General features: G+C 45.8%; 1 protein-coding gene across 3 annotated transcripts in view; it reads right to left on the reverse strand.

The window, feature by feature from the left end:
* The window catches only part of SNAP47 (synaptosome associated protein 47), a 48,043-nt gene that overhangs the window by 10,047 nt on the left and 17,952 nt on the right, over nt 1-20,044 (reverse strand). Inside the window, exon 4 of one of the 3 annotated variants that reach the window (XM_058677295.1) lies at nt 1,263-1,357. The exons of 1 other annotated variant lie outside the window; for it this stretch is intronic. In XM_058677295.1, the coding sequence (XP_058533278.1) occupies nt 1,263-1,357 (95 nt within the window). Of the gene's footprint in view, nt 1-1,262; nt 1,358-10,705; nt 10,831-20,044 lie in introns of all 3 variants that reach the window. One more of the 3 variants, XM_004586334.2, reaches the window with a different exon arrangement.

Raw genomic sequence — 20,044 nt, forward strand, 5'->3', positions numbered from 1 at the left:
CCATGTGCTGGCAACAAGATAATAACAGAAAAAGCATTTTCTTTGAAACTAGAAATACAGGACACCATAACGTTCCTAAACACCTGGGCATTAAACACCAAAATCATCAGGCAGGGTAATTAACAAAATATTTGTTATGAATGAACATAAAGCATAATAAGACACAAGTGAAATAAATCTGTGTGAAACGCATCTGTGGTGTAGGATCTAGAACATGGGAAAATCAGTATGATGCCCTACATTAGCAGCATAGGGAAAAACCACATGTTCGTTTCGATACAGAAAAAACACTGGCATCCTATATGGGCATCAGTTCACTGGAAACCCATTCCTTGGGCCCTTGTCACCCATAAGGGAGACCCAGATGAAACTCCTGCCTGCTGGTCCAAGTGCTGGCTGCTTAGCTTCCAATGTAACGTCCTACTGATGCACCTGGAAAAGCAGCTGAAGATGGGCCAAGTACTTTGGCCCCTGAACCCACACTGAAGATCAGGAAGAAGCTCTTGGCCCATGGCTTCAACCTTGCACAGCCCTAGCCATTGCATCCATTTGGGGAGTGAACCAGCAGATGGAAGATTCTTATTCATTCTCTCTCTTTTCCCCTTCCTTTCTGTGACTACCTGAAAAAAAAAAAAAATCTTATAAGAAGAAAAAAGAAAGAAAGAAAGCAACAAAGCAAGCAAGAAAGAAGATAAAAGAAAAGAAAGTAACTTGCATCTCCCAACTTTGGATTGGCCCAACCTTGGCCACTGAAGCCATCTGGGGAGTGAAACAGCAAATGGGAGATCTCTGTCTTTACCACCCTATCTCTCCGCAAAACTGAAAAAAAAAAAGATTCCTAAAACAACAATAACAAAACCCTCCTAAATCCAACATGCCTGCATGACAAAAACACACAAGCCACCACAAATAAAAGGAACTTCTGTAACATGATCAAAGGCTTTTGTGAAAACATATAGCTGACAGCACAATCAATGGCAAAAGACTGGAAGCATTATCTAAAGATCTGGAAAGATGTAAGAAAAATCACACTCAACATGCAATAAGCTGACCGAAGCAATTAGTCAGAACAACAAGAAAAAAAGGCTACAAGTTGGAAAGAAGTAGAACTGTTTGTAGATGACATAATCTTACGTACGGAAAACTTTAAAGACTTCACACACACATCAAATTTTTAAAAACCCTGTTATATCTAATAAACAATTTCAGTAAAATTACACAATATAAAATCAATGTAACTAGGGCAGGGGCTGAGGTACAACAGGTAAAGTATCACTTGTGATGCCAGGATCCCAAATTGGAATGCTTGTTTGAGCTCCAGCTGCTTTGCTTCCTACCCAACTCCCTGCTACGGTGCCTGAAATTCAGCAGAAAATGGTCCAATTGCTTCGGTACCTGCCGGCCACACACTTATAACTGGATGTAGTTCCAGACTCCTGGGTTAAACCTAGACCACTCTTGGCCATTGAAACCATTTTTGGATTTAGACCAGCAGATGGCAGATCCATCTGTTTCTCTCTTTCCCTATCTGTATCTTTACCTTTCAAATAAATAAGTATGCAAGTAAAAAGATAATACCTTTCAAAAAACAAATACAATTAAAACCAGTTGTGTTTCCATACAGCAACAATAAAGAATCAGGAGAGAAAATTAAGCAGGTAATTTTATTTAGAACAGTATCCTAAAAGAATAAAATACCTAGGAATATCTTTACCAAAGGAGATGAAAGAATTACATATTGCAACCTCTTAACAGTTTTAGAATGGAAAGACACCATGACTTCCTGGATGCCAGATTTCACATTGGGAAAATGGCAGTGCTTTACACAGTACTGTACAGATCTAAAAAATCCCAACAAAATTCAAACTATTGAAGTTAAAGAGGTGGAGAAACAGATGTTCAAATTCATACAGAATTGTGAAAATCAAGATGGCAGAACAGGGTAAGGACACATTTAAATAGACAGAGAAATATTAGCCAGTGTGAAACAAAGAGGGCACATTCCAGGAAATAGAAGAGGACACAACAATAGCAGAGGGGCACCTGGAGACTGACAGACATAGGAAAGCAGCAGACACAATGGTGTGGTGTTGCAGTGACTGATACCCTAGTGGCATTCAGCAAGTGATGATCCGAATTGCACCAGCAACCAGAACTGCACCAGCAGTCAGAACTACACCAGCAACAGGTGGGAAAGGACTTTCACCGGGAGCTCAGGAGGTGAACCCAGACAAAGAACTGCCCGTCCGGCTGGTCTTTTTGATTTGACCAGGAGCAGAGACACAGCAGCAGATCCCAGTCAGGCAGTGTGGGAACAGGGTGGATTTCACAACCCAGTTTGCCCCTTATTTAGGACCTCCAGACTTTGTTCTGTGTCTCTTCATTTGGTGGTTATTGATTTCCAAATGTTATATTAAAGCAATAATCCTGAAAACAGGAATGATTAAAGACTTTACTCCTTAAGGCCTATGAATTATTCTAGTCAATGACAGAATCTTAGAGTTGTAGAAACCTCTAGGGTTACAGCCAGTTGATGAGCAGTGTGAACAGCCCAGGGCCCTGAATGCAGCTATAAGCACTGCTGGAGACCAGAACTGAAATACTGCAGCTGGGGCTGGTGTCAGAAGAGTATCAGAGCACAGCAAGGAGAGAATTCAGAGACTTACAGGGGCTGTAGTTTAACCTTAGCAGTTCAGACATTTACATCCACACCACAATACATAGGCTCAATTCCCAGTTCCTGTGACTGCTAATGCTAAGAGGTCATAAGTTTGCAGTGATGGCTCAGGTAACTAACTCCTGCCACCCAGGAAGATCGGGATTGAGTTCCTGGCTCCTGGTCTCATCCTGATCCAGCCCTGACCATTGAAGACACTTGTGGGAGGAACCAGTGGATAGGAATTCTCTGTCTCATAAATAAATAAACTTTAAAATTTTTTAAAAACACAAGCTATGGAATAGAGAAAATATTTGCAAATCATATACCTGATAAGGGTCGGACACCTAGAATACATATGTAACTCTTACTTACTGAATAACAAAAAGAAAAATCCAATTAATAAATGAGCAAAGGAATGGAACAGATGCTTCTCCAAAAAAGATATATGAATGGCCAATTACCACATGAAGATATTCAACATCAAGTCATCAAGGAAAAACAAATCAAAATCAAAATGAAGAGTCACCTCACACCCATCAGATGGCTACAATTTGAGAAAGGAAAGCAATAATGATGAACATATGGAACAACTGGAACCCTTGTGCATTGATGGTGGGAACATAAAATGGTACAGCTTCTGTGGAGAAGCTCCTCAAAAAACTAAGCTTAGAATCATCATGATTTAGCAAACCTACTCTTAGGTACCCACCTACAGGAACTGCAAACCAGAGGTCACACAGATACCTGTACGTGAATGCTTGTTAGAGCACTGTTCACAACAGTCTAAAGGCTAGGACAATCCAACTGTCCATCAATAAACTCACAGAATTGCATACTTCCTCAGGGATGAAACCCCAATTCATCTTTCTCACAGGTAAAGCCTTGAAAACTCTATGCTAGGTGAATTACGTCAGATACAAAAGGACAAATACTGCATGATCCTGCTTAAAGGATTTAGGATAGGCAAATTCAGAGACAGAAAGCAAAATGGTGATTGTCAGAGACCACAGGAGGTAGGACATGATGTTACTGTCAAGGGATACAGAGTTTTAGTTTGGGACAATGAAGCTGCAGACACAGACAGTGGTGATGGTATTTGCACAACATTGTGAGTGTAGTTAATGCCACTGAACTGTACACTCGAAACCAGTTAAACTGGAGATAGGCAATCGACACAATGATTAAGACATTGCTTAGGATACCCATCTGCCAAAATGAAGTGACTTGGTTTACATCCCAGTCGTGCTTCCAATTCCAGCTTCCTGCTAATGGGCACCCTAGGAGGCAGCAGGTGATGGCTTATATACTTGGGTCCCTCCCACCCACACTGCAGACCCCAGTGGAGGCCCAGGAGGCAGCAGGTGATGGCATAAACACTCCCGTCCACACTGGAGACCCCGATGGAGGCCCAGGCTCTGGGCTTTTACCTGGTTAAACCCTGGCTCCTGTAGGCAACTGGAGAGTGATCTCTCTATCTCTCTTTCTTTCAAATAAATTCAAAACATTTTGTTAAATTAAAACTTAAAAAGATTTATGTTCGTTTGAATACAGGGAAAAATGATATTAGTGTGGAAACAATGGTACTACCCACTTTCCTGAAGCCCTTGACCCTTTGTACCCTAATCAACAAAGTAAGATCATTAAAAAAAAAAATTAAAAGAAAGTTTTATGTTCATTTCAAAGGTAGATTTTTTTAAAGATTTATTTATTTTTATTGGAAAGTCAGATACACAGAGAGGAGGAGAGACAGAGAAGATCTTCCCATCCACTGGTTCACTCCCTAAATAGCCACAATGGCCAGACTAAAGCTGGGAGTCAGGAGCTTCTTTCGGGTTTCCCACATGGGTGCAGGGTACTAAGCACTTGGGAATTCTCCACTGCTTTCCCAGGCCATAAGCAGAATTGGATTGGAAGTGGAACAACTGGGACACAAACCATTGCCCATATGGGATGCTGGCACCACAAGGTGGAGGACTAGCCTGCTGCACTACTGCATCAGCCCCTAAAGGTTAAAACGGTTACATTTGTGTTCACACACACACACACACACACACACACACCTATATTTACTTTGTAGGGTTTGGGATTTTTAAATTTGTTTTTTAAAAGGTTTATTTATTTTTTATTAGAATGGCAGACCTACAGAGAGAAGGAAGCAAAGATCTTCCATCCTCTGGTTCATTCCCCAAATGGCTACAACAGCTAGAGCTGAGCCCGGTCTGAAGCCAGGAGCCATGGTCCTCCTCCGAGTTTCCTACACGTAGGTGCAGGGTTCCAAGGCTTTGAGCCATTCTCTGCTTTTTCCTCAGGTTATAATCAGGTTGCTAGATGGGAAGTGGAGCAGCTAGGACACAAACTGGTGCCCATAAGGCATGCTGGTGTTGCAAGGTGGAGAATTAGTCAAATGAGCTATTACACCAGCCCTGGGTTCTTCATTTTGAAATATATCTTACCATGTAAAAGCCAATAAAGAGAAATGTCCCTCAAGCCAGGAGCTTCTTCTGGGTCTCCCACACGGGTGCAGGAACCCAAGGCTTTGGCCCGTCCTCGACTGCTTTCCCAAGCCACAAGCAGGGAGCTGGATGGGAAGCAGGGCCGCCAGGATTAGAACCGGCACCCATATGGGATTCCGGCGCATTCAAGGCTAGGACTTTAACCACTATGCTATCGTGCCAGGCTCGAACTGTCCCTCTTATGACATGCATAGTTACTCACTGAGGAACAATGGGACACACTCAGAGACTTGACATTAGGGAACATGTTGTCCTGCAAACACCACAAACATGCACTCACAGATCAAAATGCTAGACTGTCGCTGCGGCACCTGTGGTCTGTCACTGACTAGAACGTTGTTACGAAGTGCATGGCTAGATTATAGTATGAAGCCAGGTATTCAGTTGTGAAATGAGCCATCACCATATTCATCTGTTTTTAAATGGACAAATAAAGACCATACCATGGAGCATGGAGTCATGTTTGGTACATTTACACAATATGTAATGATCAATTGAGAATAGTTATCTTTATGACAAGAACATTCAAAATCCTGTCTTCTAGTTATTCCAATGTATGATGCAATACTGTTGATTATAACCACCCTTTTGCACAATAGAACCCAGAACTTACTCTTCCTACTAGCTATGGCTTTGTATCAATTAATCAATCTCTCCTGGTCATGCTCTCACTCTTGCCTCTGCTTACTACTATGCACTTCATTTTTTACAATTCCACAAATGACAAGATTTTGTTATTTTTTATGACTGAATATTATTTCACTGTGCGTTCTTCAGCTAATGGGCTGCTGTGGACAGTGCTAAGGTCAACATGCATGTATAGGTGTCTCTTCTGCTAACTGATTTCCTGTCCTTGGGATATCTTCCCAACAGCAAGACTGCTGGGTCATACAGCAGAACTATGCCGCTGGACGACATGGAGCAGGTGGGATCCCCATATACGGTGGGAGAACATGAATTAGTATATCACTATGGAAAACAATACAGAGGCTCCTCAGAATTTTAATAGGGGCTGAGATTGTGGCACAGTGGGTGAAGTTGCTGCTTGCAAAACAAGAATCCTGTATCAGAGCACCACTTCATGTTTTGGACACTCTTTCTTATGACTTGGTTCCCTGTTGATGTGCCCAGGAAGTAGCAGAGGATGGTTCAGGGGCTTAGGTTCCTGCCACATATGCAAGTGACCCACGCGGAGTTCTAGGCTCATGGGGGAGGGAACCAACAAATGGAAGATCTCTTTCTCTGTTTCTCTGCCCTTCAGATAAGTGAATAAATTTTTTTAAGAATTTTTTTTTTAATTGGAAAGTGAGATTTACAGAGACAGGAGAGACACAGATAAATATCTTCTGTCCACTGATTCACTCCCCAAGTGGCCACAATGGCTGCAACTGAGCAAATCCGAAGCCAGGGACCAGGAGCTTCCTTCGAGTCTCCCATGAGGGTGCAGGATCTCAAGGCTTTGGGCCATCCTTGACTGTTATTCCAGGCCACAAGCAAGGAGTTAGATGGGAAGTGGTGCAGCTGGGACATGAACTGGTGCCTATATGGGATCCCAGTGTGCAAGGTGAGGACTTTAACCACTACGCAATTACGCCAGGCCCTGGTTTAAAGTTTTCAATCAATAGTTCTAAACCAGAACTATTGAACACTCAGTTTTAAGACTCAAGCTTCATAAAATGATGACTAAGGTGACAGATATCCAGAGGAAGGAGGTGACTCATCTCGCAAATCGGAAGTCTCTCACAGGACTGACTTTCTGGAGGAGCTGTTCATTAGATGCCAGCTCCTTCTGCAGTCCTGTCCTTTGCACAAAGTTTTGATCCATCTCTTGTCAGGCTTCCTTTGTGCCCAGTTTCCTGGAGGTGACAGTCCCTAATCACAGATGAAGTGACAGAACTGATGTACATGGCACCTGGAATCCAGCAGAACTGCACCTACATGACATCCCTATCACCCGTAGAGCCTGGACATTTTGGACACTGTCTGAACGGTCCCTTGGGACTGGACTCCACTGACAGAGCTGTGCCAAGGACACCCCAGGCTGGGAGTATGGGTATCTATCCGAGGTTACTCACAGTGACTCTCAGGGACACACAAAGATGAATGTGTACAGTAACACGTGGCATATTCCCATGACTCAGTCCAGTGTACATCAAATGGGAGCTGAGCTGAGGTGGCTCTTTCTACAGCTCAATGCTTAGAAAAAACGGGCAGTGGCATTGTGAACATTGATCAACAATTCACAATCAAGTGTAAGTCTGGGGCAGTTAAGATTACTGTGTCCACACCAGAATACCTGGGTTTGATGCCCACCCCTGAGTTGTAATTTCTGCCCACTGCTGATACAGACCTTTGGGGACAGTGATGGCCTCACATGGCAGACCTGGATTAAGTTCCTGGCTCATGGGCATTTAAGAAAGAAGCAGGTACTGTCTGCCTATCTGCTTCTCAAAGAAATAGGTACAAACATTTTCCAAGGGCTAAATTGTTGTTATACACACACACACACACACACACACACACATATACATTAAAGATTTATTTTATTTTTATTTGAAAGTTGGAGGAGAGACAGAGAGGAAGATCTTCTGTTTAATGATTCACTCCCCAAGTAACTGCAATGGTCCGAATGAGCCAATCCGAAGCCAGGAGCCAGGCCCTTCTTCTGGGTCTCCCATGCGGGTACAGGGTTCCCAGGCTTTGGACCGTCCTCGACTGCCTTTCCAGGCCTCAAGCAGAGAGCTGGTTGGGAAGCGGGGCCACTGGGTTTAGAACTGGTGCCCATAAAGAATCCTGGCGCATGCAAGGTGAGGACTTTAGCTGCTAAGCTACCGTGCTGGGCCCAGATTTTATATTTTTTAAAAAAGATTTTGAAATATTCACATTTACAAAATTATATCTTTGAGATGGGACTCAAATCTAGACCAAAAAATGTATTTTTTTTCATACACACCTAATGCACAGAACCAGAAGGTAGTTTTCTATAGTATTTTTCACTTACCTGCATCTTGTCTGCAATACATCACTTGCCTAGTGCTGACAAAGTTTCAGATTTCGAATTTTTGGATGCTCAGCCTGTAACATATCCTGAAATACCTGGCTTTTCTCAACACTAATATCTGGACTGGAATCAAAGCTGAGAATGAAAACAGCTATGAAACATCCCACCCCACAAAGACCAGACTGTAACAAATGAAGGGAACAGTCAGGTTTAAGGTTGTGATATCAGAGACCAGGGATAACAGGTTAGAGAGGAGAAGGTTACTGGTGCTGACATGTGTTCTATATTGTCTATAAAAGGATATAATAAAGAGAAAAACAAAAAGAAATGGACCTCAGAATCATTTTTGGAAAGTTCTAGTTACTCTAGATAGCGGCAGGAGGGACTCAGCTCAGCTGTGTGTGCAGAGGGCTTCACCACAGATGTAAATGTGAACTGGAAACATCCAAGTCCTCTCACAGCCCCACCCCTGCCCATGAGCCCTGGGAGGGAACACTGCTCCCATTAGGTGGCTTTATAGCCATTATGAATGATGTTTGTGTCTAACGTCACCTACAGCCAGTGGACAGACTGTCCTATGTCACACAATGCAGAGCTCAGATTCTCATAAATCTGTGAGCAGAAGCTCACCATGCTTAGCAACAAAGATGAGCATCTTACAGGGGATCCTGTGAAGCTCACAGGGGCCAGTCCCTAAGATGTGCCTTCCTGGCTCTGTGACACCAAGCTGACCCAACCCTGGATTCAGAAACAGAGATCACGAAGAACTTCATGCAGAACTGAAACACCCTGCTCTGGGAACAGCGAAAGGCTACTTTCTGTTTTTTGCTTTCCAAACCCAGCATCCACTACGTGGCGTCCACAGATTCCATGACCAAGGGCAGCGGTTCTGAGGAGGGAATAGATGCTGAGGCGGGTCAAGGACCTCTGCCAAGCCCTTGGCCAGTTAGCTCTCCTCATGGCCTCTAAGCTATCTATCTGCCTCTCCAGGCAATGCGGCCACACTGATCACTGACCACAGTGGTCTGAAGGTTGGGTGCTACAACCCATGTCCACTCCTGTGTACCCAACCATTTCTCCCTTCAGCCCCCCACACTGCAATATAAATCACCAAGACACATCCCGACGTAATGGCTTTAATAGCATTTGCAACAAAAACCACAGCTGGAAGGAGGAGGGTTTCTTGCATTTTTGTTTTCCCCAGAAATTTAACTCGTTCCTACTTAGGCTTGGGCTTCAACTGCACAGCTAAGAATTCTTCTCTAAATAGGAAACATGTGTTCCACCTCAAAAAGACAATCTTGTGAGAAACTAGGTCATTCCATCCAAGTCCACAGCCCTCCCTCCACACCCTGGCGGCTCGTCCTAGTGTCCTCCAGCCTGCAGACCTTTACCTTCCACCCTCCCCACAGCCCTGAGCCCAGGGTTCTGACACACAGTACCCATCATTCCCACTACCAATGTCCCTGGTCATTAATAACTTGAAACCCACAAATTTGCCATTCCAGAGAGCCTGATCCTACCCTCAATTCCATGTTTATCCATCCTGATGTTTCCCAGTCTGTCCCCAGCGTTGAGACAAAGCATGCTGTCACATTGGCTGGCAGACAGAATTATCCAGAAAGTAAAAGGACCTCTCAGATTGCATGCTCACCTCTGGAATTAGCAGGACAAGTTCTTACTTTCTCACCTATGAGCATAGCTCCTATTTTAACCTATTTAAACACAAGTGTGGGACACAGAGACGGTCTCAGCCCCAAACACTTCTGCAGGGACGCATGTGGGAATATCTTCAGCCCCCATCACACCCCTGTGATCTCAGCAGAGGGGTTTGGGATACTCTGGGTACATCAGCCACAACAGCAACAGGATGTCTCAACACACCAAAGGACCCCGATAACTGGTGAGTTCTGGGATCAATGTGGCCCAGAATGTGCTGGGCATGGCTAGAAAGTAGCTTGCTTGCATGTGATCACTGTAAAGGACTGAGTGAGATCCAGGAAGAAAAGTGACAAAAGTGGCACACTTAAAGTGTCTCATGGCACAAATAGAGCACTAATGGACACACACATGGAATACAAGCATAGGATATGTACTGTACACATGTTTAAACAGTACATGTGTTGTGCACATGAACATGATACATGCACACACTGCACAGCACACAATGCTGTGAGTTCACATCATACATTGTGCACATGTATAAACAGTACACACACATAGACACAGAACACACAGAACAAGCACACAAGGCATTTGTACAGTGCACACATGTAGTGAGCACAAGTATACACAAGTGATGGCCACCAGGGTGTCTGTCTGTGCCTGCAACATATCTACATGTCACGAGTCCATAGACCTAGACTGGTACTGCCCTTCCCATCTTTTCTTTGGTTTGGGGTTGTAGCTAGCTGGTTCACACTGGACAGCACTTCTGGGAGAGATGTCAGTGTGTGTGAACTGAGGAGGAGAGGCGTCACGAGCAGGGAGGACAGGGATGCCACCACAGGCTGTGGCATCAGAGCGCATTACCTGACACAGCTCCTCAGTATCTCCCTCAGAAAGCAGCGGCACACTCCTCTGCAGCTGCAGTGACCCAGCTTCCTGGCCCTCCGCAGGCAGCTCACGGTGACCAGGGCGACCCAGCAGACCAGATGCTGTAATGAAAAACTGAGGTCAGCAGCAATGTCCTTCGGAAGGTATGAATCATGCATGAGCACTAGGAATCTCACTGAGAGCAACATCTGAGATTACTTCAGCTCTTTACCCTAGCAGGTGTCTCCTTGCAGGTCACTGTCCTGAGCCTCTGCTGAGCTCAATGGGGATAGGCAGGGGGTGTTCTAAGCTCCTACAACCAACCCTCACCCTCCAGTGACAAACTGGCAACTCTAAACATTCAGGGCTGAATCTGTGATTATCCATGGGAGGAAAGTCCCTCTGTCCAAGATCTGCCATTTTTATTTATCTATTTAGAAAAAAGATGGCAGATGCAGAGTATAAAATCAGGAATCACTGAAACCTCATGAGATGCACATAGAAATTCATCACTAGGAAACTGTGGCCACATCTGAGCTACGCCACAGAGCCCTGCGGCCCTGGAGAGCACAGGAAGTGGCAGCGGTCTGAGCAAAGCAGAGCTGTGGACACACATTGGCCAAGGAGGGGTGAGTCAGAACCACACTGTGGCCAGGCGCCTGTGGAGCATGGGGCACAGCTCAACACGTGCCTGTGGAGTGATCTCACCCAGACAGGCACAGATGGCTGTCAAGGTATGAATGGCTGCCATCTGCAGAGTGCCACCTGTTTCATTTAGAGGGGCTGTAATGCAATTCTAGCACCTCAGGACCCAGAGAAGTGCAGTAACTGTGGCCTGTGTTCAATTTTCCCCCAGATTCGCAGCAGCAGCCAAGGGCATTAGGTAGGCTGCAAGAAGAGAGAAGGTAGGAAGCGTGTGGGGCTGATGGCAGCATTGGTCCAACCCTGGCTCCAGTCCCCTGGCCCCTGGCTCCCCCTCAGCAATCCTTTACTCAGCTCCATGAGGAGCAAGCAGGTAGCCACACCTGCGCACAGCAGTCTGAAGGCTGGTCAGAAGGTACAGGGAAGGTAAACACAGTTGGGTTGGAGGAGACCTTGGCCAGGTCAAGGATAAGAGTCCCCAAAGCCTCTAAGGGACACCTTCTGCCCCCCAGGAAAGAGATGGCTGCCTTCAAAACACACACACAAACACTCTCGGCCTCGCGATCCCTTCCCATTACATGTATTCTTGGTTGGCTAAGGAAGGGAGAGTTGTCCTCATTGGGCTGGAATAGGGACAGATACCAGGGCCCACTGGACCCACCCTCTGGAAAGGCCCTTGACTTTATGCCCACCTTGGCAAATGCATTCTCCACAAAATGCTGTGACCTCTACATACCCTGGTATGTGTGTTGAGTCTGACAAAACACTATCCTTGCTGTTGTATTCCATTCTTGAAAGAAAACTTTGCTGCCATGTGCCAAACTGAGTTCATAGCTAGTGTCTGCCATACATTAATGCTGTAGACATGGTCTCCTAAGCTCCAGCAGGGTTCTCAGCACTTCCAATCTTGAGAATGTGTCCTGGTGTGCGACTTAGGACTTCTGGTCCAACGGGATGTCACTTACTGAAAAATACTTTTCTACCCTTGTTGGCAGCATGCTAGAAGCTGGATTGGAAGAACACAACAGGAAGCATTGAGAATGCCTGACACTAGTTGTCACTGGTTCCTAGGCTAGGGTAACAACGGGCTGGGACTACACTGTGATCACAATTCCTGTAACAGCAGCATATGCCTAGGGCTACACGGTGAGGCTGGAGCACCCTCTAAGCTGGCAGCTGAAAGCCCTCATCATATACCCTGATGCTAGACCCGTTCAGGTCTGCCAACAGCAGCAGTGCTTGCAGCCTTGCGCCAGTAGTCAGGTGCCTGTTGAGAACTCTCCACATTGGTTGAGTTGTTGTCACATATCCTGCACCCTGACTTGCTGGTTCTGGGTTGGGGTGCGCTCTGTCAGTATCTCCTGGAGCCACAACACGGGCTTCTGAGAGCACAGCTACAGGGCTACCCCAACTGCGACTTGGTTTTCATTTCAGCACCTGAAGCAGCACTGCAGAGGGAAATACACTTTTTGAATTTCAACACATGGGATTTGCTAAAAGTCAGAAAGCTGAAACAGGCTTTTCCTTCTGGATGTTACTAATTACCAGCACACGCATCAAGGCAGGAATGCTTTCCCCAAGCCACAGGATCAGCTGGATCTGTCTAAGCCACAGGGCTCTGCCACCTCCAGGACCAAGCTGCTGACTCAGTTACCCAATGTTCAAAACATCCTCTGAGGAAAATCACTGTGGCCTGTCCAGGATGCTTGTCTCAGAGTCTTTAATAATTTCGCTTAAATCAAAGCAGCACAAATGGCTCACACTGCAAGGAACAAAGTGGCAGGAGGGAGGACTCTGGATGCCAGCCCCCAAGGAGGCCTCTGCATACTGCAAGGTCCACTGCCAGAAGCCTCCTCAGTACACAAAACATACAGCACATTCTGACTTGCTGGCCAGCTTGAACAAAGGCCTTTAGCCCTGACCTAGGCACTGGTTGGCCACAGGCAGATCTTTGAGCCCTGGGCTCAAAAGTGCCTCCTCCTCTACCCAAGGCACCTTGGAGTTTGTGGGGCCCAAGAGGGTAACACATGAGTAAAACAAACACCAACTACCCTGTTCATTTGTCCACCCAGAAAAGATAGCCCAAGAGTGGAGAAACAGAGCGGTAGTAGCTTGCAATGATTCCAAAACAACACAGGGCTGGGGAGGGAGGCCAGATGAGCTTCCCCAAGCTTTTGCAGCCTGTGCTGGGAATAGGAGCAAGTGGGTTGTGACCGTGTGTCCCTGGTCTCCCTATCCTGGGACCTCAGGAGAGTCCATCCCAGGAACAGTAAGGGCTTCACCACAGCTCTTTCGTGAGTCCCCTTAGGGCAGAACTCCTCTGCCCCACAAGATGCCTAGACAAGTGCCTTGTACAGATACAACCTCAATGACTCCAGACATTTATTACCTATCTGATATATGCACCTTCTGCTATCTGGGCCCACCTTGATGTGGAAAGCGTTTAGGGAGGATACAAGTGCACATGGGGTTAGCAAAGCAGTAAGAGCATGCAAACATTTCATGGGTGAGTAGTGGGCTCTGGAGAGGGTGAGAGTAGCAACAGCAAAGAGGAAACCAGCTCACAGCACTCTGTGAGACCTGTGCACAGTCCAGCCTGGGAAGAATGGGCAGCTCAGGCTAGCCATGAGAACACATGACCCAGACATGCTGGGGGCATTCCATCAGCCTTGGCCAGTCTTTCTAAGGCTGTCCAGGGCAGGACAAGGGGAGTTCAAGGAATCACCTGACCCCAGGGAACCCTACAGAACCTGGAGGCAGAAGAAAGGTCAGGAATGGAGCAAGGATATCAAAGAGACATAGACTCCAGTAGGCACAATGCATGGCAGACTCCTGACCAAATTCATGTGTCTGACTACCACCCAATGTTGACAACATGGCAAACTGGGTGGGGACAGAGGGACAGAGGGGCACAGGATGAGCATTCCCAATCCAAAACCTAAAAATCAAAATGTTTTGAAACCTGGGATGTTCTGAGTTACGATGCCACATTTAGGTTATTGCATACTGCAAACTGGTGTTTCATGCAGAAAAGTATTTAAAATCTTGAATAAAACTATCTGCAGACTTTGTGTGTAAGGTATATATGAAGCAGAAATGAATATAGTGTCTGGACTTGAATTAGAGCCCCAAGAATTCATTTTGTACAAATATTCTAGAAGCCAAGAAAACCTGAAATCTAAAATACTTCTAGTCCTCAGCATTTTGGAGAAGGGTTACTCAAACTGCACTATATTCATAACCCTTCTTGCAAATCTAAAATTATTCACAATTAAACAGGTTATGTTAAAGATGCTCTGCAGAAACAAAAGCAAAAACAAAAAACCCAAAGCTATATGCAGCTGCTCTTCCCAGAGGTCAAGCTGCCTCAATTTTTCTGACATCCAGATAGCTAGCCCAGTCTGTGGTGGCACGGTGTGTGGGCACTGGGCATCACTAGAAGTCTCAGCTTCAACCTCTACGTGGGCCCAGCGATGCTTCAAGACTGCCCTCCTGTGGTCATGCACAAGCTCCACAGGGCTTCAGGCATGGTCTCCGCCTCCAGGACCTGCTGACCCCACACACGAACGGCAACAAGAAGGCAATAACGCCAGCAAGTTGTCATCATCACACTGAGCTCTTGAACATGTACCATTCCTGGGCCGTATCCCTACCAAGCCATCAGCCCCAAAACACACCCTTCCTATCACCTCATCATAAAATAAGGACTGTACTCCTTGCTCAGAAAAAAAACTCACACATCCAGGCAGTCCCACAGGGAGAAGAAACTGAATACCAGGATGACACCCTGGTGTCACTGAACACCGCACCCACCTTAACACATCAAATGTATCCCAGTGACATGCCCTGATACACAGAGTCCAGGTGTTCTAAACACTGCTGTAAAACTGGCCACAGTGATGTTGACAAGGACAAGGCTACTGTGATCAGGAATCAGAAGTCAGGGGATGGCCTTCCACTAGCTGGATGGGACACATAAAGGGCCACACAGATTTCCCCAGGAAGCCATATGGGTCGAGGCATGAGAAATTGAGGGCTGCCAGCTAAACCCATGGCACATATAAGAAGATGAAATAATCCCTTTCAATATACTATCTCCTCTGCTCTGCTGAGGGCTGAGCCACAAACATGCAGTCACTTCTTCTCTGCCATCACTCATGCCTGTGCCACCTCTGGTTCCACTCTACCAGGGCAGACCTCCTCTTCCTGGTCACTGCAGTCTCATCTCACAGTAGACATTGGGGTCACTCTATAACACCAAACATGGCCACTTTTTTTTTTCAAAGATTTATTCATTTTATTACAGCCAGATATACACAGAGGAGAAGAGACAGAGACAAAAAGATCTTCCGTCCAATGATTCACTCCCCAAGTGACCCGCAACGGGCCGGTGCTATGCCGATCCAAAGCCGGGAACCAGGAACCTCTTCCAGGTCTCCCACGTGGGTGCAGTGTCCCAATGCATTGGGCCGTCCTCAACTGCTTTCCCAGGCCACAAGCAGGGAGCTGGATGGGAAGTGGAGCTGCCGGGATTAGAACCGGCGCCCATATGGGATCCCAGGGTGTTCAAGGCGAGGACTTTAGCTGCTAGGCCACGCCGCCGGGCCCAACATGGCCACCTTTGATCCTATCACTTTGCACACTGAACACGTCTCATTCTTCACCTTTGTGTCCAGGTCTCTGCAGAACCTTCTCCCTTTTGCACGCTTTTACTCAGGAGGTTCTGTTGAGACACAACCACGAGGGCTTAGACCTGCTCATGTCACTGCGCAATCCATAACTCTGGTAGCAATAGGTTAGCGCCAAGGAACTGCATAATGGATGGCAGTCCCACAAGCACTCCATCTCCTCAAGGAAGAGCCAGCAGAGTGGGGGATGTCCAGGTCTCAGAGTCAGAGTTCTCCAGGTTAGGATCAACCACTGCCTGACATAGCCTACCCTTCTCAGCTCTCCTGTGTCTAACTTCTGAGCCGTGTCTTGACTTATTGGGCAAAGGAGAACATGGAAATGCCAGGAAAACATGGAAAACACATTTTTATAGCAGTATTTCCAACACTTTGGTTATTACAGGACCAGATCTATTATTAGGTATATTTCCTTATGAAACTTGAACTTACCAAGAGCAATAATCACAATACTTCTGTGTTGGGGAAAGAGGTTCTTAGAAGTAAAACCAGTCACTTAAGAGGCAAAAAAGAAAAAAAAATTAAAAAACCAGAATAGTGCAAATATCCACACTGCTCAATAAAGGTGAGGCAATCACTGTATCTTTCCCCCTGGTGACAGGTAATATGTTCTGATTTTGAGATTCTTTTTTTGCCTCCTTCATTCTATTTTGGAGACTTTCCACTGTACTTTTAAATTTGTTCCACTGTAGTCTTCATTTCTGATATATCTGCTTTCATTTGATTCATTTCCTACGTGACATATTCCTTAAATTCCTTGAATGCCTGCTTTACATGCTTTTCCTTGCTGATAAGAAGCTTTGTAACAAGTTTTTTTTTTTTTTAATATATACATATCTCTGTCCAATAATTCACTCCCCAAGTGACCGCAAAGGCCGGTGCTGCGCCAATCTGAAGTCAGCAGCCAGGAGCTCTTCCAGGTCTCCCACGCAGGTACAGGGTCCCAAAGCTTTGGGCCGTCCTCGACTGCTTTCCCAGGCCACAAGCAGGGAGCTGGATGGGAAGCGCAGCTGCCATCATTAGAACTGGGATCACGGTACTGGGCCCAATGTTATGAATTCTGATTCCCCCATTTTCTCGATGAACTGCTTATTTAACTCTGAGATTGGCAAAGGGTTTTACTCCTTTGCAGGCGAGTCTTCCGAAATATTCATTGTGTCTCTGTCTCTTCTTTTGCTCTTGGTCATTGTACTTCTGGTTATCAATTCTTCTCTTTGGGGTAGGTTTCTAAGCTCTGTCACCCACAGATCTACAGTTTGATTTTACTTATTGCAGTTGGTACATAGCTCTTTGTTTGCAGTCACTTGTGGCACTCCCTCCATTGAGTTCCAGGTCTGGGTTCTTATGTTATACTTCCACCATGGTCTCTGTAGCCTAGTTCCTGGCTCAGCACTCTCCATTCCTATGATCTGGAGCTATTGTTGTACCGTTTTCAATACAATGTGCACCGTTGTTAATACAATGTTTCTCCTACTTCTGGTTTGCGCAGTTCCCAAGTTGATCGGGCAGGTATAGCTCACTGTTGCCCCTGTAGGGTCAAAGCCTTTGCCACACTTTGTACAAAAATGGTGCCTGTTGTGAAACTTGTGGAGTTCTTGTTCTGCTTGCCTTTAGGTTGGGAACTACCTGGACCTATTTTAGCTGGAACCTGAAGGATGCCATGTAGTTGTGATTCACTGAACCCGAAATCAGCTCCCAGCTTAGTGCCTGTGCAGTCCTATCCCACAGCCAGTGCCTCCCTACACAAGATGGCACCCGATTCGGCTTTAGTGGAGGTTTGGGCTGTGAAATCTAACCTGTTTGCGTACCACCTGTTTGGATCTGCTGCTCTGTCTCTGCTCCTGGTCAAATCAAACAAATCAGCAGGAGAGGCAGTTCTTCGTCTGGGTTCACCCGAGTTCCCAGTGAATTCTTCTTCCCACCTGATTGCTGGTGGATTTCCGGCTGCTGGTGCAGTTCAGATCATCACTTGCTGAATGCCACTAGGGTATCAGTCACTGCAATATCACACCATTGTGTCCGCTGCTTTCCTATGTCTGTCAGTCTCCAGGTGCCCCTCTGCTGTTGTTGTGTCCTCTTCTACTCTTCTATTTCCTGGAATGTGCCCTCTCTACATCACCCTGATATTCTCTGTTTAAACATGTCCTCACCCCATTCCACCATTGTGATTCTCTCCTCCTATGAACATTTTAAAAGATTTATTTTTATTGGAAAGATTTACAGATTTACAGAGACAAAGACAGGCAGACAGGAAAGATCTTCCATCCACCTGTTTACTCCCCAAGTGGCCACAATGGCCAGAACTGAGCCCATCTGAAGCCAGGAGCCAGGGCTTCTTCCGAGTCTCCCACATGGTTGCATGGTCCCAAGGCTTTGGGCTGTCCTTGACTGCCTTCCCGGGCCACAAGTAGGGAGCTGGATGGGAAATGGAGCATCTGGAACACGAACCAGTGCCCACACGGTATCCTGGTGGATGCAAGGTGAGGACTTTAGCCACTAGGCTATTGTGCCATGTCCTCCTATGAAACTTTTAAAGACTCCGTATATGCATACATTTCAAAGTATTTTTACACCAAAATAAACTTATGTTCGAGTTCAATTTTCCACAAACTTTTTGAACTACTTTTGTGCAGTCAGCCCTCTATTTCTGAAGCTTCCTTTTTAGAAAAAGCAATTTCTTCTGTACTGACTATCTAAGACTTTTTTCCCTTATCATTAGTCCTTAACCAATACAGGGTAACTACTGTCACAGCATGTAGGCTGTACTGGCTGTTCTAAGCACTGCAGAGCTGAGCTCATGTCTGTGGGAGGATATGCACAGGCTATGTGCAAACACCTGGCTTTTCTATTAGGGACCTGAACACCTGTGGGTCTTGCTAAACACAGGTATCCTGGAACTGTTCTGCAGACACTCAGGGATGTTAGCATGCATCATATGTATATATTATACTATGAAGCAATGTATTCTGTGAACTTGTACTTTCTTAATCAAAGGGAAATCAAACAAATTTAAGGGAATAAATGGTAGATTTTACCACAGCAAAATGAAAGTTCTGCAATGGAGAGTACAGGCACTCCACAGAACCAAGTCTGAGTGGCCAAAAATGAGTTAAAAATAGCTCCTCCATATCCTAACTGTTCAAAGAAATTGAAGTTAAAATATCAGGCAGGCACCTCTCGACATTCATTAGAATAGCAAACATACAAAATAACATGATGTCAATTCTTCTGTAGGCTATGGGGCAGAGCAGACTGGTGCAGTTTCTGACAGCAGGGTCTAGCCATGCACTGCACATGAAGATGAACCGCCACATCCTTCCATCCCACCAGCACTCACATACTGCACTCACAGTCTGCTGAGACACAGCCTCCCTAAGTACGTATCTGGACAGTGGGTGGAAGGACATGGTATGAGGTTGAGTACAGTGGAGGGAAGGGAGATCTTGCAGAGTATGTACGGATAGTCCTGGCTGAGGAGAGAGATGGGAAAATGTTGAGTTTATTTTTGTCCAGCATTGCCAAAAACCTCTACTATGTTTTGTATGAGCTTTAACTTGGTCCCCAAAAGGTACACGTGCTAGAGGCTTGGTGTTTGGTGTTGCTGAAGGGCCTTTATGAGGTATGGCCTAGTGGGTTGTGGTTGTATCATTAGCAACACCACGCTTAGAAGGAATTAATGCCTGTCTCTTGAAGTAAAGCTGTTCTTGTAGAGTGAGTAGTTAGCAGCAGCCAGCCTGGTCCAGAACTCCTCTGGCTTGCTGTGTCTCTTCCACACATTCCCACCAATGTCGCATTATCTGCCACGAGGTCTTCACTACAGACCAGCTGACATGGGACTCTGTGCCTCCAAAATAGTGAGCTAAGAAAAGCTTGTTTCCTTAGCCAGCTTAAAAAACCTTACAGCAACCAAAAACACTAACGTGCTTTTTCTAACCTCTCAAAATCCACAGGGCTGGCAGGCAAACGGTACATCTACGTAATGTGAGATTCACTTACAGGTGTCAACTAC

The sequence above is a fragment of the Ochotona princeps genome, chromosome 19 (assembly GCF_030435755.1).
Source record: "Ochotona princeps isolate mOchPri1 chromosome 19, mOchPri1.hap1, whole genome shotgun sequence".
In the NCBI taxonomy this organism is placed as follows: Eukaryota; Metazoa; Chordata; class Mammalia; order Lagomorpha; family Ochotonidae; genus Ochotona; species Ochotona princeps.